The sequence below is a fragment of the Numida meleagris genome, chromosome 1 (assembly GCF_002078875.1).
Source record: "Numida meleagris isolate 19003 breed g44 Domestic line chromosome 1, NumMel1.0, whole genome shotgun sequence".
NCBI classification, from domain to species: Eukaryota; Metazoa; Chordata; class Aves; order Galliformes; family Numididae; genus Numida; species Numida meleagris.
This window is the reverse complement of record NC_034409.1, coordinates 35738281-35754283: the sequence shown is the minus strand read 5'-3', so window position 1 is coordinate 35754283 and position 16003 is coordinate 35738281. Positions and strand designations below refer to the sequence as shown.

The 16003-nt window shown below is 44.8% G+C and overlaps 1 protein-coding gene and 1 long non-coding RNA gene across 2 annotated transcripts in view; one reads left to right on the top strand and one right to left on the bottom strand.

Moving 5' to 3' along the window:
• The window catches only part of CPM (carboxypeptidase M), a 34325-nt gene that overhangs the window by 16868 nt on the left and 1454 nt on the right, over window positions 1-16003 (top strand). The window contains exons 3-8 of the mRNA XM_021385130.1: window positions 3063-3160; window positions 10836-11008; window positions 12562-12746; window positions 13014-13184; window positions 13960-14112; window positions 14966-15114. Of these exons, the coding sequence (XP_021240805.1) occupies window positions 3063-3160; window positions 10836-11008; window positions 12562-12746; window positions 13014-13184; window positions 13960-14112; window positions 14966-15114 (929 nt within the window). The remainder of the gene's footprint in view (window positions 1-3062; window positions 3161-10835; window positions 11009-12561; window positions 12747-13013; window positions 13185-13959; window positions 14113-14965; window positions 15115-16003) is intronic.
• LOC110392792 lies at window positions 5449-9369 on the bottom strand. Its single transcript, XR_002434623.1, has 2 exons — window positions 7159-9369; window positions 5449-7004 (listed from the first exon to the last, which is right to left on the bottom strand). It is a non-coding gene; the product is annotated as an uncharacterized LOC110392792 (long non-coding RNA).

The window sequence follows — 16003 nt, the reverse complement described above, 5'->3', positions numbered from 1 at the left end:
TGTTTTTAAGGCACTGGAAATGTTGTGGGCTTTTTTTATCATTTGTTTTTGTTTGTGTTAAGTCAGAATATAATTTTATTTGCAGAAAGTCTAAAGTGACACAGAAATAGCTTGTAGCATTGGTGGGTTCTTGCTGCTTTAGAACCACAGTACTGAATACAGTGCTAATGCTGCTAAAAATATGGTGCTGTTCTACATTATCTTGTGAGATACCCTGAAAAGCCTGTGTGCAATGGGTGTGCATGTCAGTCATCACTGCCCTTAGTCAGATTTGAGGTAGACCTTATGGTCTTTTTTTGTTTGAAAGGAAGCAGAGGTAAATCTCAGTGTCCAGTTATTGGTGAGAAGATCTTCTGTGTTCTGGGGACTATGGTATTGCTTGTCTATTGTAACTGGTTGGGTATTTTATATGCTACATGATTAGATACAGCAATGTAATACAAAGGTAGTTAATATGTTGGTTGGCTTGAAGTCCTGATCCCGCTTTAAGCTGCCTTACCTTTTAGGTCACTGCTTTACGTTTGTCTGGGAAATGAAAAAGGATTTGAGGAAACTAGTGCTTTTAATTGGCACCTATTTAATTTCCTCTGAGAGGGCTTTTGACATGTAATACACGCAACCTGCTGGCTCTAAGCTATTTTGAAGACTTGCCTGTGTGCTTGGTACTCACGCTGATAACAGGCAGTCCTGGAGCTGGATGGATCTGTAACCTTATAGAAAGCATACGTCTCCTTTGTAGGAAATATGTGATCTACAGCTTAATGCATTCACCTCCATCTAGAAGAGAGAGCTGGGGCGCATCCGCTATATAGGTCTTCCGCTTTCTTAATCTTACAGTTTCACCAAGGTCTTTTAGGTGTTGGATATGCTTTTTGGCACCGCTGCTTCACCTGACAAATCCCTGGCCAGGGAAGCTGCGTGTGGTAGGCTGCAGGTAGTCACCTTTGGTTTGAGCTGGGGTGGAAAGGCTGCAGTCAGAAGCAGGCATGGTGCTCCCAATGCCGCAGTCTGCGTGGCAACAGAGAAGCTAAACACTGGGGAGGAATGCCTCATTTTTTTTAAATTTATTTTCTATTTTTATTTTTTTTCCAGTAGAGGGAAGGAATGCTGGACAGCATGGGTTAGAGGTTATGAGGACGGAGATCCATTAGGAGCACTCTGGAAGGAGTTCCTTGGTAGCTCACTGTAGCTTACCCCTGGACACAACCAGGGAGAGGATGACATGTTATAGACATGGAAATTATGTTCAGACTCTCATGCATGCAGGATTATAAATAAAAGCAGCATGTTTTCTTTCAGTACTGTTGTGTTTTTTTTTTTTTTTTTTCTAGTTCCAGACATACTTCTGCAGTAAGGCTTGTCCTGTTTCCACAGAATTGCACAATGCCTGGGGTTGGGAGGGACCTCTGGGTTTTGGAGGAGAGAAGGGCTAGGGTTCTGGGGACTGGTTCTTCCTTTCTCTTTTCTGTTTTAAGAAAGATGTGCTTAAAAGCTACTATCTCTGGTTTCTCCACTCTTGCTTGTCTAGACTTAGAGAAGTCGAACTTTTTTTAATTATTATTTTTAATGAAACAGTAGCTCTGCATACAGCAAAACTGAAAAGCTTCCTCACCAAAGCACTTACTGCAAACTCATTTCTGGATGTACGGACTGCTTGCTTACATTGTCCTTTGTAGTGAGTGTCAGTGGTGGCATCTCCCAGCTTTGTGTATGTAAGGATTGAATAATAACGTCTTCTAGAGTGACCGTGTATAACTAGGGAATGCTGCCAGCACTCCTTGTTCAGTCTGTCTGCTGGCATTGCTGTCTCATTGCTTCCTGATCCTAATTAACCTGAGACCTCCTCAACCTGTGAAGTGAGCTTAGCTTGGCAACCACTGACTTCAGTTTTAGCTGTCTCAAAGCATCTTGTAGTGCTTCTGTTCTCTTCAACATTTGTCACCTGTTTGCTAAGGTCCTACAATTGGTGCAGCACTCCTGTCTTCTTTCTAGCTATGTAGCTGGCTCCTTGCAGCTAGACCACGAGGGTTATGGGATCTACCTCTGGGAAACTGTTGTGCTCCAAGGTTTCCTGCAGACTCGATGACCCACAGTAGTGTAGGAAGTAATGCTTTTTATAGTTATTCTCGCTGATAAGTGATAACAGCTGGACTCCTCTGAGGCAGCTCATGGGTCCCACTGAGCAGTGTGTGAGAGCTGGGGACGGGCAGTATGCATGCGAGGTCTGGCCGTCAGCAATCCATGGGCTGTGACTGCTGCTATGAAGCGACTAGTCCAGTTTCTTTGCTGCCATCTGCTGAAAGCAGAGCTGGCCCGCCTTAGGGAGCAGCCCAGTGGGAACCACAGTTCTGTAGAAGAGCTCTGAAATGCCACAGTATCACAACCAATAATAATAACAACAACAAAAATGCCATCTCCCTTTTTTAAATTAGGACTTCCAAAATATTTCCTTATTTTATTACTTAAATAAAACTCAGCTTCCTGTGCATCTCTAATGATCTTAACTAACACACTTTCTGTTGCTACTGATTCTTATGTTGTGAACTTTTTGGGGCATGTTTCTGTGCTTGTCATCTCCATTTTTTTTTCTTTTCCCCTGAGCAGTAATTCATGCATGTGTTCACCTTTTCTGTCTTGTCTTTAATTAGGGGGGGGGAAAAAAGAAAATGTTTATTCTTTGTTATAAGTGTCATATGTAAATACTATATATTTGCTTCGTTAGTTTGACAATCTTGATTGTAAAATTTGATTGGGAAAATATTTGGTTTTTTTTTCCCCCAAACCTATTTTCTACCGCTGTTTAAATGTTCTTGACATTTCGGGATTCACTGCATGCTTTCAGTTGGAAGACAGAACATTGGTTCCTATGACTAATTTAACAAGTACTCCTACAAATAAATCTACTTGAAAACACTAATATAGGACTGACTGTGCAATGGTGAAATATGAGAACTTGTTGGTCTTCTCGATGACCAACTCTTTTGTACTTTTTTGTTCTTTAAGGCTTGTATCATTTTATACTTTGTTTTAAAAAATTGTCTTCTCCCCTTCCCCTCTTAAAGGTAGAGACCTGTGGGTTCTTGTTCTGGGAAGGTTTCCAACCCAACATAAGATTGGCATTCCAGAGTTCAAGTATGTTGCTAATATGCATGGGGATGAGGTACGTTTCAACTTTTGCAATGTCACTTCTATCAAATATATTCACCAGAAGTTTAAGGTGAACTTCTCTCAGGTGTGTGCTACTTACTATTAAAGTATATCCTCAAAGAAGACCTAGTATGTGTATTTTGTGAAGAATTTCAACAAAAAGTTCCCTGACTGTTGCATGAGGATTTTGGGAGACCTTCCATCATTACATCTAAGACCTCTCAAATAGAAAGAGGTTTGTCTTCTTTATAAGAATAAACCCAGAGGCTTTAATTTTACTAGCAATGAGTCAGATGTAATGGTTTGCTTATTATTAGCTGGGGATGAAGTATGAATGATGGAATTCTTCAAACCCATCCTAAGAGTGAATAATAATTCTTGTGAACCATCCAATGAATTGTTTTTAGAGAGGCAAATTCTCTTAAGAACCTTAAGCTAGGAATACATATGTTTACCTAAGATAACACAGTGAATATAAAAAGCAAAGCAACTTCAGGTTTACCTTGCTTTGGAAAGAATGTTCATTTACTAATGATAAAGAAGATAATGGTGACTGTGAGATTTCCAGGTGTAATACGTGAATCTGAAATAGACTGCAACCTTCACTCTACTCTCTGATCTTTTCTTGCCTTCTACTTCCCTTATTCTTTAGCTTTCCCTGCTTTTATTAGATGCGTTCAGGATAAAATTGAACTATGCAATATATTTCTATGTAGACTTTAATGCGAAGGGTAAAGAATTCAACAGAGAAGAGGCAAAAATTATTTTGAGACACTAGGCTGAATTCCCTGCTCATCTGTTTTCCTTGGTTTTGGAAGTGTATTCAGTCTAAAGCATAACAGATCACAAGCTATTTCTATTATCTTCTATTATACTGTGTCTGAGCACTTGCATGCCTACAGGCACTTGTGACATTCCGTGCCAAGAATTTTCCCCGAGTTCGACTAGTTTCACCTGGTTTAACAGTGGTTATGCTCAAAGTGCTGCTGGGAGTCTGACTGCTTTGGGTTTTAACTCTGTGTGGGAGGAACCCGATTCACGGCCTCAAACAGGTACATGGTACTGGATGCCCAAAACAGAGTCCGCGGCTCCTGAAACCTGATGTGCGTCAGTGGGGGAGTGCAGGCTGCCTAGGGATTGCGGCTGCGTGGGGCAGTGCCTACAGGTTGCTGGAGAAAGCTTCAAGGCTGTAGCTGCAGATTAGCCAGCTTTAGTCAAAAAGAGTTGGAGGGGAGAATGCCATCTTGCCCAGAGTGGCCTGCTTTTCAAATCTACTGGAACAGGACTGTAGAAAGGCAGGTTCCTGCTGCCACTCCTCCTTTTGAAGGATTCACAATGAGGCACTCCTGCCACTATTGCTGCCTAGAGGGACGTGCACAAGAAACTTTGGCTGTGGAGATGCGCAGTGTTGCGTGTTCACACGGTTAGGTGTTGCTAGAGAGCAGGCAACCTGGATCACCATCTAGGATGTGGATTTTTATGTCAACTTTATAACAAATGAAGCAAGATTTCTAAGCACTGTCCCAAGCTTGTCTGAGAAGGGTTGTTCATTGAGCTAGCAGCGCCGTAGCATTAGGTGCTATGTTATGTGACTCTCTAATGAGCTATGTTCTAGCTTGTTCATCAGACCAACCACACAGCTAGGAAAGATTCCAGAATTAAGGCTGATCCTCCTTGTCAGGCCCCCAACCTTTGCCTTTTTTTGTGCGGGGATTTCATACACAGTCGGTGTTTGTTTTTTCTATCTGACCATAAATGCATTTCATATGGCAGGAAATGAATTCCTCATATAGAGAAGCATTGGAGAATTTGAATATTTATTCCCATAATCTAAGATTCTGCTGGACTAGTCACTGGGGAAGGATTCAGCTTCCCCTATAATAGATTAAGCAGATAAGATTTTCATTAACTGTATGACAAGCTCCAACTTGTGTTCCACAGACTTTCATAACTTCAGATTGCAGGGTTATAGCCTCATTGATCTCTGAACTTCGTCTGTGCCTCAATGATGCTTTCCATAAATGGTGCACAGGAGGAAATTCTGTTCTGTACTATTGGTGACACTCCCCCTTTAACCTGTCACGATAACACAGAGTCAGCAGGCTTCTCCTAGAAGCATTGGGAAGCCTGACTGGCGTGTGTGCAGGCTGCTCTCACGTGCTACTGGAGGGAAACCTGGGTTATCTGGGGGCCTGCCAAACAGGGAAGCTCTATTCAAATAGCCAGAGTTCGTAACACTAGGAAGAGAACATTTTTTTTTTCTTCTGAATTGGGAAGATTATTTTTAGAGTGGGTTAAGGCTTTTTTTTTTTTTTTAATACTATAAAACATGGCTGGCCAAGACTGAATGATTTTCTCCTGTGATAGCCATTGCCAAATAGAGCGAACTTTTGCCCTAGATCCCCGGGGATGCAACAGGAGACTTCCCCCATTGTTTCTGTGCTCCAGTGAAGTTGGACAGCATTTTTAGCAGTACTTCTTATTTAGCCCAAGCCAAACTAAAACTGATGATTAGCGATAGTTCCATCACTTTGAACTGTGCTGGACTTGAATCAAAATGGCACTAATAAGCTGCACAAAATGCATAGGCCTGTGAAACATTGGTGAAGTTTGCACCAGAGAAGACGAGGGAGGTTGCCTGCAGCTCTGGGGCCTGTTCATTAGAGCGGCAGTCCCTGTGTCTGAAGACCCGAATCAGTGCTTTGATTCGAACAGCTCAAAGCAAATGAGAGGTTTGTTTGGTTTGGTTTTCAGCCGTTCCTCTCTGTGGGGAGCAGCGATGTGACTTACTGCGTTTACGGTTTTTCTTAGTTGCAGCTCACTGTGAATTAGGCAGCAGCCCTCTCTTGTCCCAGGGCTGTGCTCTCCCTGAAAGAGTTTCTATTCTATGTATACAGTTGCACATTCCTCTCTGGGGAAAAACTCATTCCTTGTCACACTGACCAAAGCCAAATCCCCAGACGCTCAGAGTCGTGCGGCTTTTGACCAGCACTACTGCTGACTGCACAGCTGAGCTGCGGGATTTCATTAGTAGCCTGTTTCTAAATCGTTTATATTTAGAAGAACTCTAAGGGGAAGCATATCCAGAGTGTAAACTATGTTCATTTCTGCCGGTTCCCTGCAGTGTAGTACGTAGATGTGTAGCTAGAGCAGCACGCTTATAACAAGCAGTAGCACCAGTCATCCCAGAATTCATCCCTTTCCCAGGGTGACAGTACTCATACCATCCTTCTCTGAAACCGTCTCCTTCTGGTCACTTAGTGCAACAGCATTTTGTCTCTTTTTCATTGCCTGGAGCTGAGCCTGTACTGGTGGGCCTGGACTAGCCTATGTGAAAGGAAAGTTTGTTTCTCTTACTGGCTTGCCTCATGTTTTAAATTAATGCAGCTACACCCTATGTTGTTGTGGACGTAACCGTCTCCACAGAAGACTGTACTGTGTTGTACAATGTATATTATATATATTTAATACATAGGGAGCTATTTTCTACCCGGTTTCAGTAGCAGCTGATACGATGTAAGGAAGGGTGGGGGCACGAGGCATTTCAGAATTCCCAGCAACCAACTCTATTTTTTAACCTCACTTTAAGAATGTTTGATGCTGCTGAGGTCTCTTCAACGCAGGCAGGGCTGCTGCCCACCCTCAGTTGCTCTTCTGATTTCAACTCTCAACCTCCTGAATGGGAAAAGCAGTGACCCATGTCTCAGCCAGGTGAAGGCTGCGCAGATCAGAATTTGTCCAGGCAGAAACAACTCACACCAGCTGCTAGTTCAAAGGCTGCTGTTGTGCTGCTACTTCCTTCAGCTGTAGAACAAACTGCAGTCCCCGCACACGTGGTATTTCCATGGTGATCGCTGCTGTAGAAAGAAATGGGTACGTGCCAAATGGCGCCTGCATGAACGGTGCCTTTAAGACTGGTGGATTTCAGTAAAGTAGGGCAAACACAGTGGGGTGTGTCACAGCGGTGCATAATAATTAATGCTGTACAAGTGTTAAAAAAGCATGTCTTACATGTGTGGCATCTCGGCGATAAGCCTGAGGGCTGCTGGCTTCTCTGCTGTAACGCTGCTCCCTTCGATGGGGAGGTGCCTGGTGCGCTGAGCTGGGTCTGTATGGGACTCGGGGCTGGAGCAAGGAGAGCGGCAGGGCTGTGCTGTTCCGAAACAGGTCCTACCTGATGGGTTGGATCTCTTTCAGCATAGCTCAACTGAAAAAACAGGCCATGTTTAAGGAAACAATTTCGATCTTAAAAAACGGGCAGAGTCTATCCACCCATACTCCCCTGGCATTAGGTCTGTACTGCGGGGTAATAAGAATGTTTTAAAACCAGAGGTGATGGAGGGAAGCATTAGGGTGTCGGTACAATCACAGCTAACCTTAATCTTTTAACGAGCTGCAACCCAGGCTTCTCGATGAGTAAATGCTCCAGCACCTGAGCTGGATGCTGACCCGGCCGTGCCAGAAGTGAATGTCAGTAGGCCTAAGGTGCGTTTTTACAGAAAGGGCAGTCACACCCTGCTCTGCAGTGGAGATCCACGTCCCGACACATGCAAGGCTCTGCGTTCAGGACTTCCCCTGGGGATCACTGAAAGCCTTTTCTGATGACTCTCTCCCTTTGGGGCACACAAAGAAACCTGGACAGTGCACTGAAAGTGCACAGAGAATCTTAACGCCTGACTGTGTCCCTAGAGGTGAGGAGAAGGGCTCATCTGGGTTGCGGCAAAACAGTACACCTGGGTCAGAGCCCTTTGCCCCTGGGATGCTGCAGTTAAAACCAAAGACCTGAAATCTTTCCTCTGCTCCCCACATTTGTATATTAGATGAGAGGCGTGTTGAGGTGTCTGTCCTTGATGTTACTGTCAGCAACCTGCCTCCAGCATATCTAGATTTATTTGGAGCCCTTAAGTAAGAAATAATGGCTCGTAGCTTTGTTCCACAGGCACAGCCGAACTTCCCAGAGTGAGGGTAAAACTTGGCTGCGCACTAGATGCTCTCTGAGCTCTTGATCAAAGCTAGAGCTATGCTTTCTCAAACTAAAGGTCTCCCTTCCCCTTCCTTCAAACATCTCCAGATGTTCCTTGTCAAGAAATCTGAGGTACTCTGGGCCAAAGCAACACTCATCAGCTGTTCTACCAAAACTGAGTTGTAGTGCACCCAGAGCTCAGAGTACCCTTTGTGACAGGTGGTAGCTGAATTGTTCCATGTACCGAGTACTTGGGTATGGCAATAGCTATGCAGGGAATCCTATAAAATAGGATTGTTTGTTTAGTGCTCTATGTGTAAATAAGCCTGGGCTTAGCTCTGAACTACCGAAAACATCATCCATGAAGCTGAACTTCCATTATTTACAAACATTATCCTTTTTCAGCCACCTTCTCTTTCTGTATCCTTTTCCCTTTCTTTTTCTGCTTCTCTACCTTATTTTTTTCTTAATCTTGAGAGTATTTTTCTTACCAGACCCTGAGGAGAAGTACTGTAGGACCAGGGGCTCTTTCCCTTTTCCTCCAGGGAGCAGCCCAGTCTTGCCTGCAGTTCAGCTCTCTCTGCGGTAGGGCTGTTCTTGTCTCTTTGAGTCTGCTTGCTTTATCTCTTGTGCCCAGGGCCATGCTCTGGCTGACATCTTTCCCCTCCTTTCTTCCCCCTGCCCTGCCTGCTTCCCAAGATGTCTATCACCCAGCACTGGAGCTGAGCTGCCCGTATAAGACAGGTTCTGTCACATACCTTCTTACACTTCACAGAGTAGATTTAGCAGACCTGCAGAGTGGTCTGCTCCCATGTGCTGATTTGAAAGCTGCCAGCAGCAGGGGAAGTTAGGTATCTCTTTCCCCCCATCCAAGTCCATTTGCTGTAGAGTCCAGAAAAAAAACCGCTAGTTACTGGGACAGTCAATGCATTGGTTAGTGCTGCTTCCCCCAGCAGATTAGTGGATGGGGCCTTGCAGAAGGCCTTCAGGAACTGACAGGTAATAATCAAATTAGGAACAAATCTACTCGGGGCAGGGTGGGGGGAAAAAAAATCATTTTTCCTTATACAACCAGCATTGCAGAATTGCTCAAGTACTGGCTCAGACGCAGTAATCTTCTTTAAGTGTGATGCTTCTAGTGGTATGAGCTGCAGCTTAGTGGAGCCGTTTGGAACTGCTGCTCTCCCGTCTTCCTCCTGGGATAACCTGCTGGATAGCTGAGACCCAGATTGCTCCCACCCTGAGCGGTAGTGCAGCTGTACCAACCTGCCTTCTGCAGGCAAAGCTCCTGCTGGGTGGTGTCTGTGTTCCCACTCACCTCTGCAGCTGGAGCAGGATTTGCCACTTAAAGTGAAAACTGAACAAGATATTAGTGCAGCAAACAGCTGTGGAGAATATTTCCTTCCTTCTGATTTCACCTTCATTTACTTACCTTACCCTGTACCAGTCTGCAAGGACGAAGGCGTTGACCAGTTTCCTTCAGTAATGTAACACCATGTTTCTCAGTTTAGGAGGAGGAAAAAAATCCTTTGCGGTACTTCAGTCTTAGTGGTGCAGGACTCATTCTAAAAGATAATCTATAGCTTGGAATTAGAGCCTGCAGTGATTTACCAGACTCCATTCCTGAAGAAACGCAGAGATAAGCTATCTGCAGAGCACATCCAGTTGCAAGTCTTGATTTGTTCCCATCCCAGCTTGAGACTAGGAATCCTGCAGCTCCCTTGAGGCGTGGGTCATGTTGCTATAGAAAGTGCTCCTGGAAAATGTGGTGCAGCGGACATGCCGTGCTGGTGGTTGCTGCCGTGGAATAACATTGGTCTGAACTCGCTGAAATCTGTCAGAGCAGACCAAAGCGGGGGATGGCCCAACAGCTTTTGTGTCTTACCCAAACTTATGTGAACAAAAATGGGTTTTTAGCTTCCTTCTTCCACTGCCCTTCCTTCATCGAAAGGTGACATCAAAAAAGCTCTTCCATCGTTGGCGGATTTGTACATACCTGTTCCATTTTCCCACTGCCAGTGTTTATGGCAATAAAATGCCATGTAAGAAAGTACAACAGAAGTTTCTGTGGGGCCTCTATTCCCTGTACTGGGAGTCAGCCTCTCTAGTGCCAGTATTCAAGCTGACTTCACAGAAAAGGAGATAAACAAGAAGGAAATCTGGCTCTGTAGCACCCTGATAGATGGAAGGAGTCTCCCTCCTTCCCCCTCAGCTACTGCTGCCATGTGGCAACGCACAGCACCAATGCTCGTGTGCAGGGCCCGGGGACCCTCAGGCGTTGGCACAGCGCTGACTCTGCAGAGCCGCTGAGATCATGCAGCACTGCATTTCCAGGCCCACGTGATCCCTAACAGGCAGCCTCTGCAGTTTTAGGTTTTGATAAGGCTGTACCTTATCTATACAGGATTTAAGCAGTGTAGCTGACACAGTCAGTTTCCCATCACAGAAAAAGATCTGGTTGATCCGAGTTTAAAACCCTTGTGAAAACCTTCCGGTGACTCCTTTAATCTTTTAAATTGCCTTAAATGTAATTGGAGGGAGAGCATGAAGCAAAACAGTATTGACCAGAGGGCTCTTGTTTGCCTGTGTAATCCAGTTAAAAGCAGAATCATACGAAAATCTCCAACCGTTTATGTGTAAGGTGGTGGGGTTTGGGATGGTTTGGTTTGGATTGTTTTTTTTTCTCTACAGCAGACTTAAAATAAAACCTATGTTTCTTTTACAGACTGTTGGGAGGGAAATCCTGCTCCATTTGATAGACCATCTGGTGAGCAGCTATGGACGTGACCCGGCTATTACCCGGTTACTCAATAATACCCGGATTCACATCATGCCAACGATGAACCCCGATGGGTTCGAAGCCACAGTAGTGCCCGACTGTTATTACTCACGAGGAAGGTACGGGTGGCTTAGGTGGATGAGAGCGGGTAAGGGAAGTGGGTGTGGAGTAATAATTGGAGACAGCCAAGAGACTGAATCATACTGAGCGGAGAGAGTAGCCCAGTGGGTGTATTAGGGCTAAGTTTGGCCTCTGCTGTTCAGAAGAGTCACTGTTACAGTACAGTTTTTGGAAAAGTGAGTCATGCAGATGTTTGTATGTGGTGTGGTTAGAGAAAATTAGTCAGAAGGATATAATGGCCTGACCTTCTGGGCAGGAGACCCAGGCTGTCAATAGAAGCACATGACCTCTTTAGACCTTTAGAGTACTACCAAAAAAAAAATAAAAAGTTGTCCACCCACAGAGATCTTTTTCAATTGGAGAACTATGTAACCCTTCTTCATGTTTGCAGTTCATATTGAATGCAGATCTAGCTAGTAAGAGGGAAAAGCTACACAAGCACAGCTTGCTGTAATAGGTTCTGTGCTAGGAAAAAAACCTCACGCAAAGGAAAATGTAACGTAGCATTGCATCTTGCACTACTTCTGCATTTTTAACATAAGTTACAGAGACCAAAAAGGGAAGGAAAAGTTTAGCCAGCTAGAAGAGAGAAGAAGAGGAGAGAGTGAGAGAATGGGAAGAAATGCCAAAAGGAAGAAGTTGGAATGTGAAGAAAAAGCAAACTCATGAGCTAGTAGTTCTCCTGGCCCTTTGGCTGTGGCAACATCAGGAGCAAGGGAGAAGGTGATTTAGGTAGAAAGAATGCTGAGTTATCCAGGTGGCTAGCGTGGGCCCTCTTTATTAGGCAAGAAATGTATTCAGCAAATATACAGGACTTTCGTGGAGGACAGGAAATGTTATCCCCTTACTGTCTAATAGAATTTAACTGACTTAAAAAAAATGTACGCAGCTGAAACTAAAAATATCCTCTATATTCTCTGTAACTGACCTCTCCAAGTGAAAAAGGAGGAAAGCATCTGCACCAGCTGGGCCAGAATGTACTCTGTGTCTCAAACAAACTATTTGCTCTATGTACAGAGTGGCAGCAATGCGGTGGTCACCACCATCCATGAGTTACCTTTGCCTTCCTGTACAAATGGAAAAAGTGCATGAAGAAGGACCACATCCTTCACACCTGAGTTACTTTTTACTAATGGAGGTGTTCAAGAAACATTTAGGTATAGCGTTGAGAGACATGGTTTAGTGGGGTTATTGGTGGTAGGTGGATGGTTGGACTGGATGATCTTGTAGGTCTTTTCCAACCTAGCTAATTCTATGATTCTATGATTGTAATCATGCACGTGTAGTTGCGAGCATGTACTAGACGTGTTAAGTATTCTGTTTCTACCTGAAATACAACAGAAGAGTTGCTTTATGTCTATGAAAAGTCTAGTGCTGACAGAAAGCATACTAAAGTCTATTTTCTGAATGCTTGAGGAGATACATTTGCAATGGTCATCTTGCCTGCTTGCTGAAGGCACCAGCATGCCCCAGTTCCTGAGTACAGTGGGGCTGGTGCAGTGGAAGTGCCTATGGGCAAAATGGTGACAAGACTGCCTCCTCTCTTTCTAAGGTACAATAAGAATGGAGAAGATCTGAACAGAAATTTTCCCGACGCCTTTGAAAATAACAGCAACACCATTCAGCCAGAGACTCAAGCAGTGATAAACTGGATAAAAAATGAAACGTTTGTTCTTTCAGCAAACTTGCACGGCGGTGCCCTGGTTGCCAGTTACACCTTCGATAACGGTAACTCAGGTGAGCCCGTAACAAGCCCTTTGCTCCACAGTTGATTCGTTCTAGGAGTCTTTTCTGAACCAAAGCAAAATGTTTAATGTTTTCTGCAAAGTGTTTTTCAGCTTTTGAGTGGGGGCGGGCAGGTTTGGGTAAACATCGAGGGCAAAATAGGAGGGCAAAATTCACTGTGTGCTTTGCCTATTTGGGAAATTCTTATCCTGAGTATAAGACAGCGCTGCATGTTTTATCAGTAAAGAGAATTACACAATGGCTGTCTTCACTCCGCAGTTACCGGCACATCAAATGGTTACAGCAGGTCTCCGGATGATGATGTTTTTATTCACCTGGCAAAAACCTATTCTTTCAACCACGCCAGCATGTACAAAGGGATTGGGTGTGACAGCAGACAGACCTTCCCAGATGGCATTACCAATGGGTATTCCTGGTACCAGCTGGAAGGTAAGAATGTCCGTGCTACTTTTTCAGCTACCTCAGATTCCTTCTTGTTTCTGCCACCTTTGATGATAAGGACAGTGACTGCAAGGGTCGATCGGAGTAGCTAGTGAAATGAGTAAGCCAACTCCAGCGGGGATTATCTGAGCAGGACACAGGTTAGCAGACTCCTCATCAGCAGTGATGAGAGTGAATGAGGCAGTTTCTGCTCTCTGGCTTCATCTGTGTCCTGTCTCAGGGCATATATTGCACACGTGCCTGCTGCTCCAGCACCAAGGTGAGAACCTCTCTTCTCCTTTCAGAAAGAAAACCAATGTGTCATACATATATTTCCCTTTAAAAAAAAATGATTACTGAAATAAATATTTTTCATTTCTGTTTACACATGGCCAAATAGAACACGGGTCCTGTGAACTCTGGCCCTGAGTGCTGCTTTGGCAGTCTGACTTCAGTGCCTTAAAGGGCTCTTGGGACAGCTCAGAGAGGCAGATTCGATGCCAACCCATGAATTGATCCATCTCTGTTCTTCAACTGTAAGCGTCATCATTTCCCAGACACCGCTGTGCTTTAAAAAACAACAAGTAACTCTACAAGTATTCGCTACTTTTCCACAAGAAGCAGTAAATACAGGTGTGGCATCGAGGGATAATTTGTCTGCTTTACGTGCTGATTTTCTTACAGGTGTGATGCAATAAGCAACACTTTTCACTCCCCTTTTTCTTCTTGCTTGACCTTTGGTGCTTCTCTGCAGCTAAACGCTTTGCTTTATTTTCCTTTTAAGGTGGAATGCAAGACTACAACTATGTCTGGGGACAATGTTTTGAAATCACATTGGAGCTGTCATGCTGTAAATATCCTCCAGCAGAGCAGCTGGAGAAATTCTGGAGAGACAACAAAGTTGCTCTGGTTGAATATATAAAGCAAGTACACCTAGGTGGGTACCGGCTGGGCCAGGAGCTAAGGCTGAGGCAGGGCTGGTGGGTGGAGTAGGAACGTTTCAGCAATTTGGGCCAGTGGTGGGGCTCACTGCTATGGCATAAACCTGGGAGCTCCTGTGTTCAGGGAAAGACCTGAGTGGTGAGTGCTGCAAGGCCAGGGATGATATGAGAGGGGAGCTTACGGCTGTGCTGGGTGTGGGGCAGCAGGTGCTCCTACAGTGCTGAATGGGGGCTGAATGCCTGCTTGGGCAGGGTTAAGGGACGGGCCCTTTGGGGAGCTGCCTTCCTGGGCAGCCCTGGGGCAGTCATTTTATTTTGAAGGTCTCTAAATGTGTACGTACATGCACTCAATGTCTCATGGATCTTCGCTGTTTGGATTTTGTATTTTTAAGGCCTTTTTAAGTAGGGTCTGGACTTCACAGTTGAAAGAGAGAAATTCTGCTTAGTGCCTCAGTGGTATTTTGCGTGGGTTAAAGGGTTTGCATAAACCTGTTGCTTATGTTGCATTTTGTTGCCATGAATGTCTAACTGCTGTTTTGCCTATTGACAGTGCTCACTTTGGGGTAGTTCATGAGAATGCCAGTATGTACAATGCTTTCAGCAAATGAGATTTAGAAGCAAAGATTACAGCGCTGCTTTCTTAAGTCAGGGGAAGCTACTAAGGACAACAAAAAGGAATTTCTGTTTCAATTCCCTTCAGTAAGATCTAAGTACTGGTGATATTATTAGACGTACTTGAAATCACTGAAGTGGCCTTTAAGTGCATCCAGCAGCAAAGAGCCTGACTTTGCCAGAGAGGGCGGCTTGTCGCAAGTGCGTGCTGTTATCTTTCCTCTTCTTCTTTCACAGGAGTCAAAGGTCAGGTTACTGATAAGAATGGTAATCCTATTCCCAATGCAATCGTGGAAGCCAAAGGGAGGACTCACATCTGCCCCTACAGAACAAATGAACACGGCGAGTACTTCCTTCTCCTTTTGCCTGGGAAGTACGTGATCAATGTAAGTGTGCTGCCTTCCTGAGTTATTCTAATTGTGCTTTGAATCCTTGAGCACAGCGAGGCTGAATTTTACAGTTGAGTAAGCTGAACTTGCTTGAATCAAATACAGGAGCCGTTGAGACTCAGTGGCAGATTTTTCTTTTAAAATAATCTTAAAATTTGAGCCAGCGGTAAAGAGCTGTTTGGATACGGTAAGATTTCCCATCCCTGGGATGCCCAGAAATAAGCACTCCACCAACCGGATGGTGAGTTGAGGCAAGTGTCTGGACCGTGCTGGGGCTGGCCTGAGGTGATTGAAACAAAGCTCCGAGCTCCTACAGGGTGAGGAGGCAGAGGCTGGGATCCACCAGCAGGATGACAAGGCCATTGGTGACAGCTCCTTCCCTGAGGGTGGTGTCAGGAGGCATTACAGGGCATCTGTACTGCCATACTGCACGGTCTCTGGCAGGTGCCAGCCCAGGGTCTGTCCTCAAGAATGACTATAGGATTCCCTCTCCTGTACAGCATGTGGTGTTCCCATGGTCTTTGAGTTAAAAAAAAATAAAAAATAAAAAAACCACAGCTGGTTTGCAGTGAGAATCCTGTCACCTCCCAGGGAAGAGAATTCTCCCCACTCAAACATCCATCTGGTGAACTCCTCCCCAGGCCTGAACATCACCTGAGAGCCTCCCCCATGCACTCGACTTCCTGTCCCCTTCACCCTCCCGCTGCAGCCTGTGACAGGAGTATGGCAGCAGTCCTTCCCTTGGCCCTCAGAGGCAAGCAAACTCAAGCAGCAGCAACCCTTTACAGGGGGCAACACCCCAACTGAGACACATTGTTGCTAAGCAATTCAGTGGGTTCATCCACTGCAAGGCACTGACCCAAATAAAGCAAAATTAGCAGAGCCT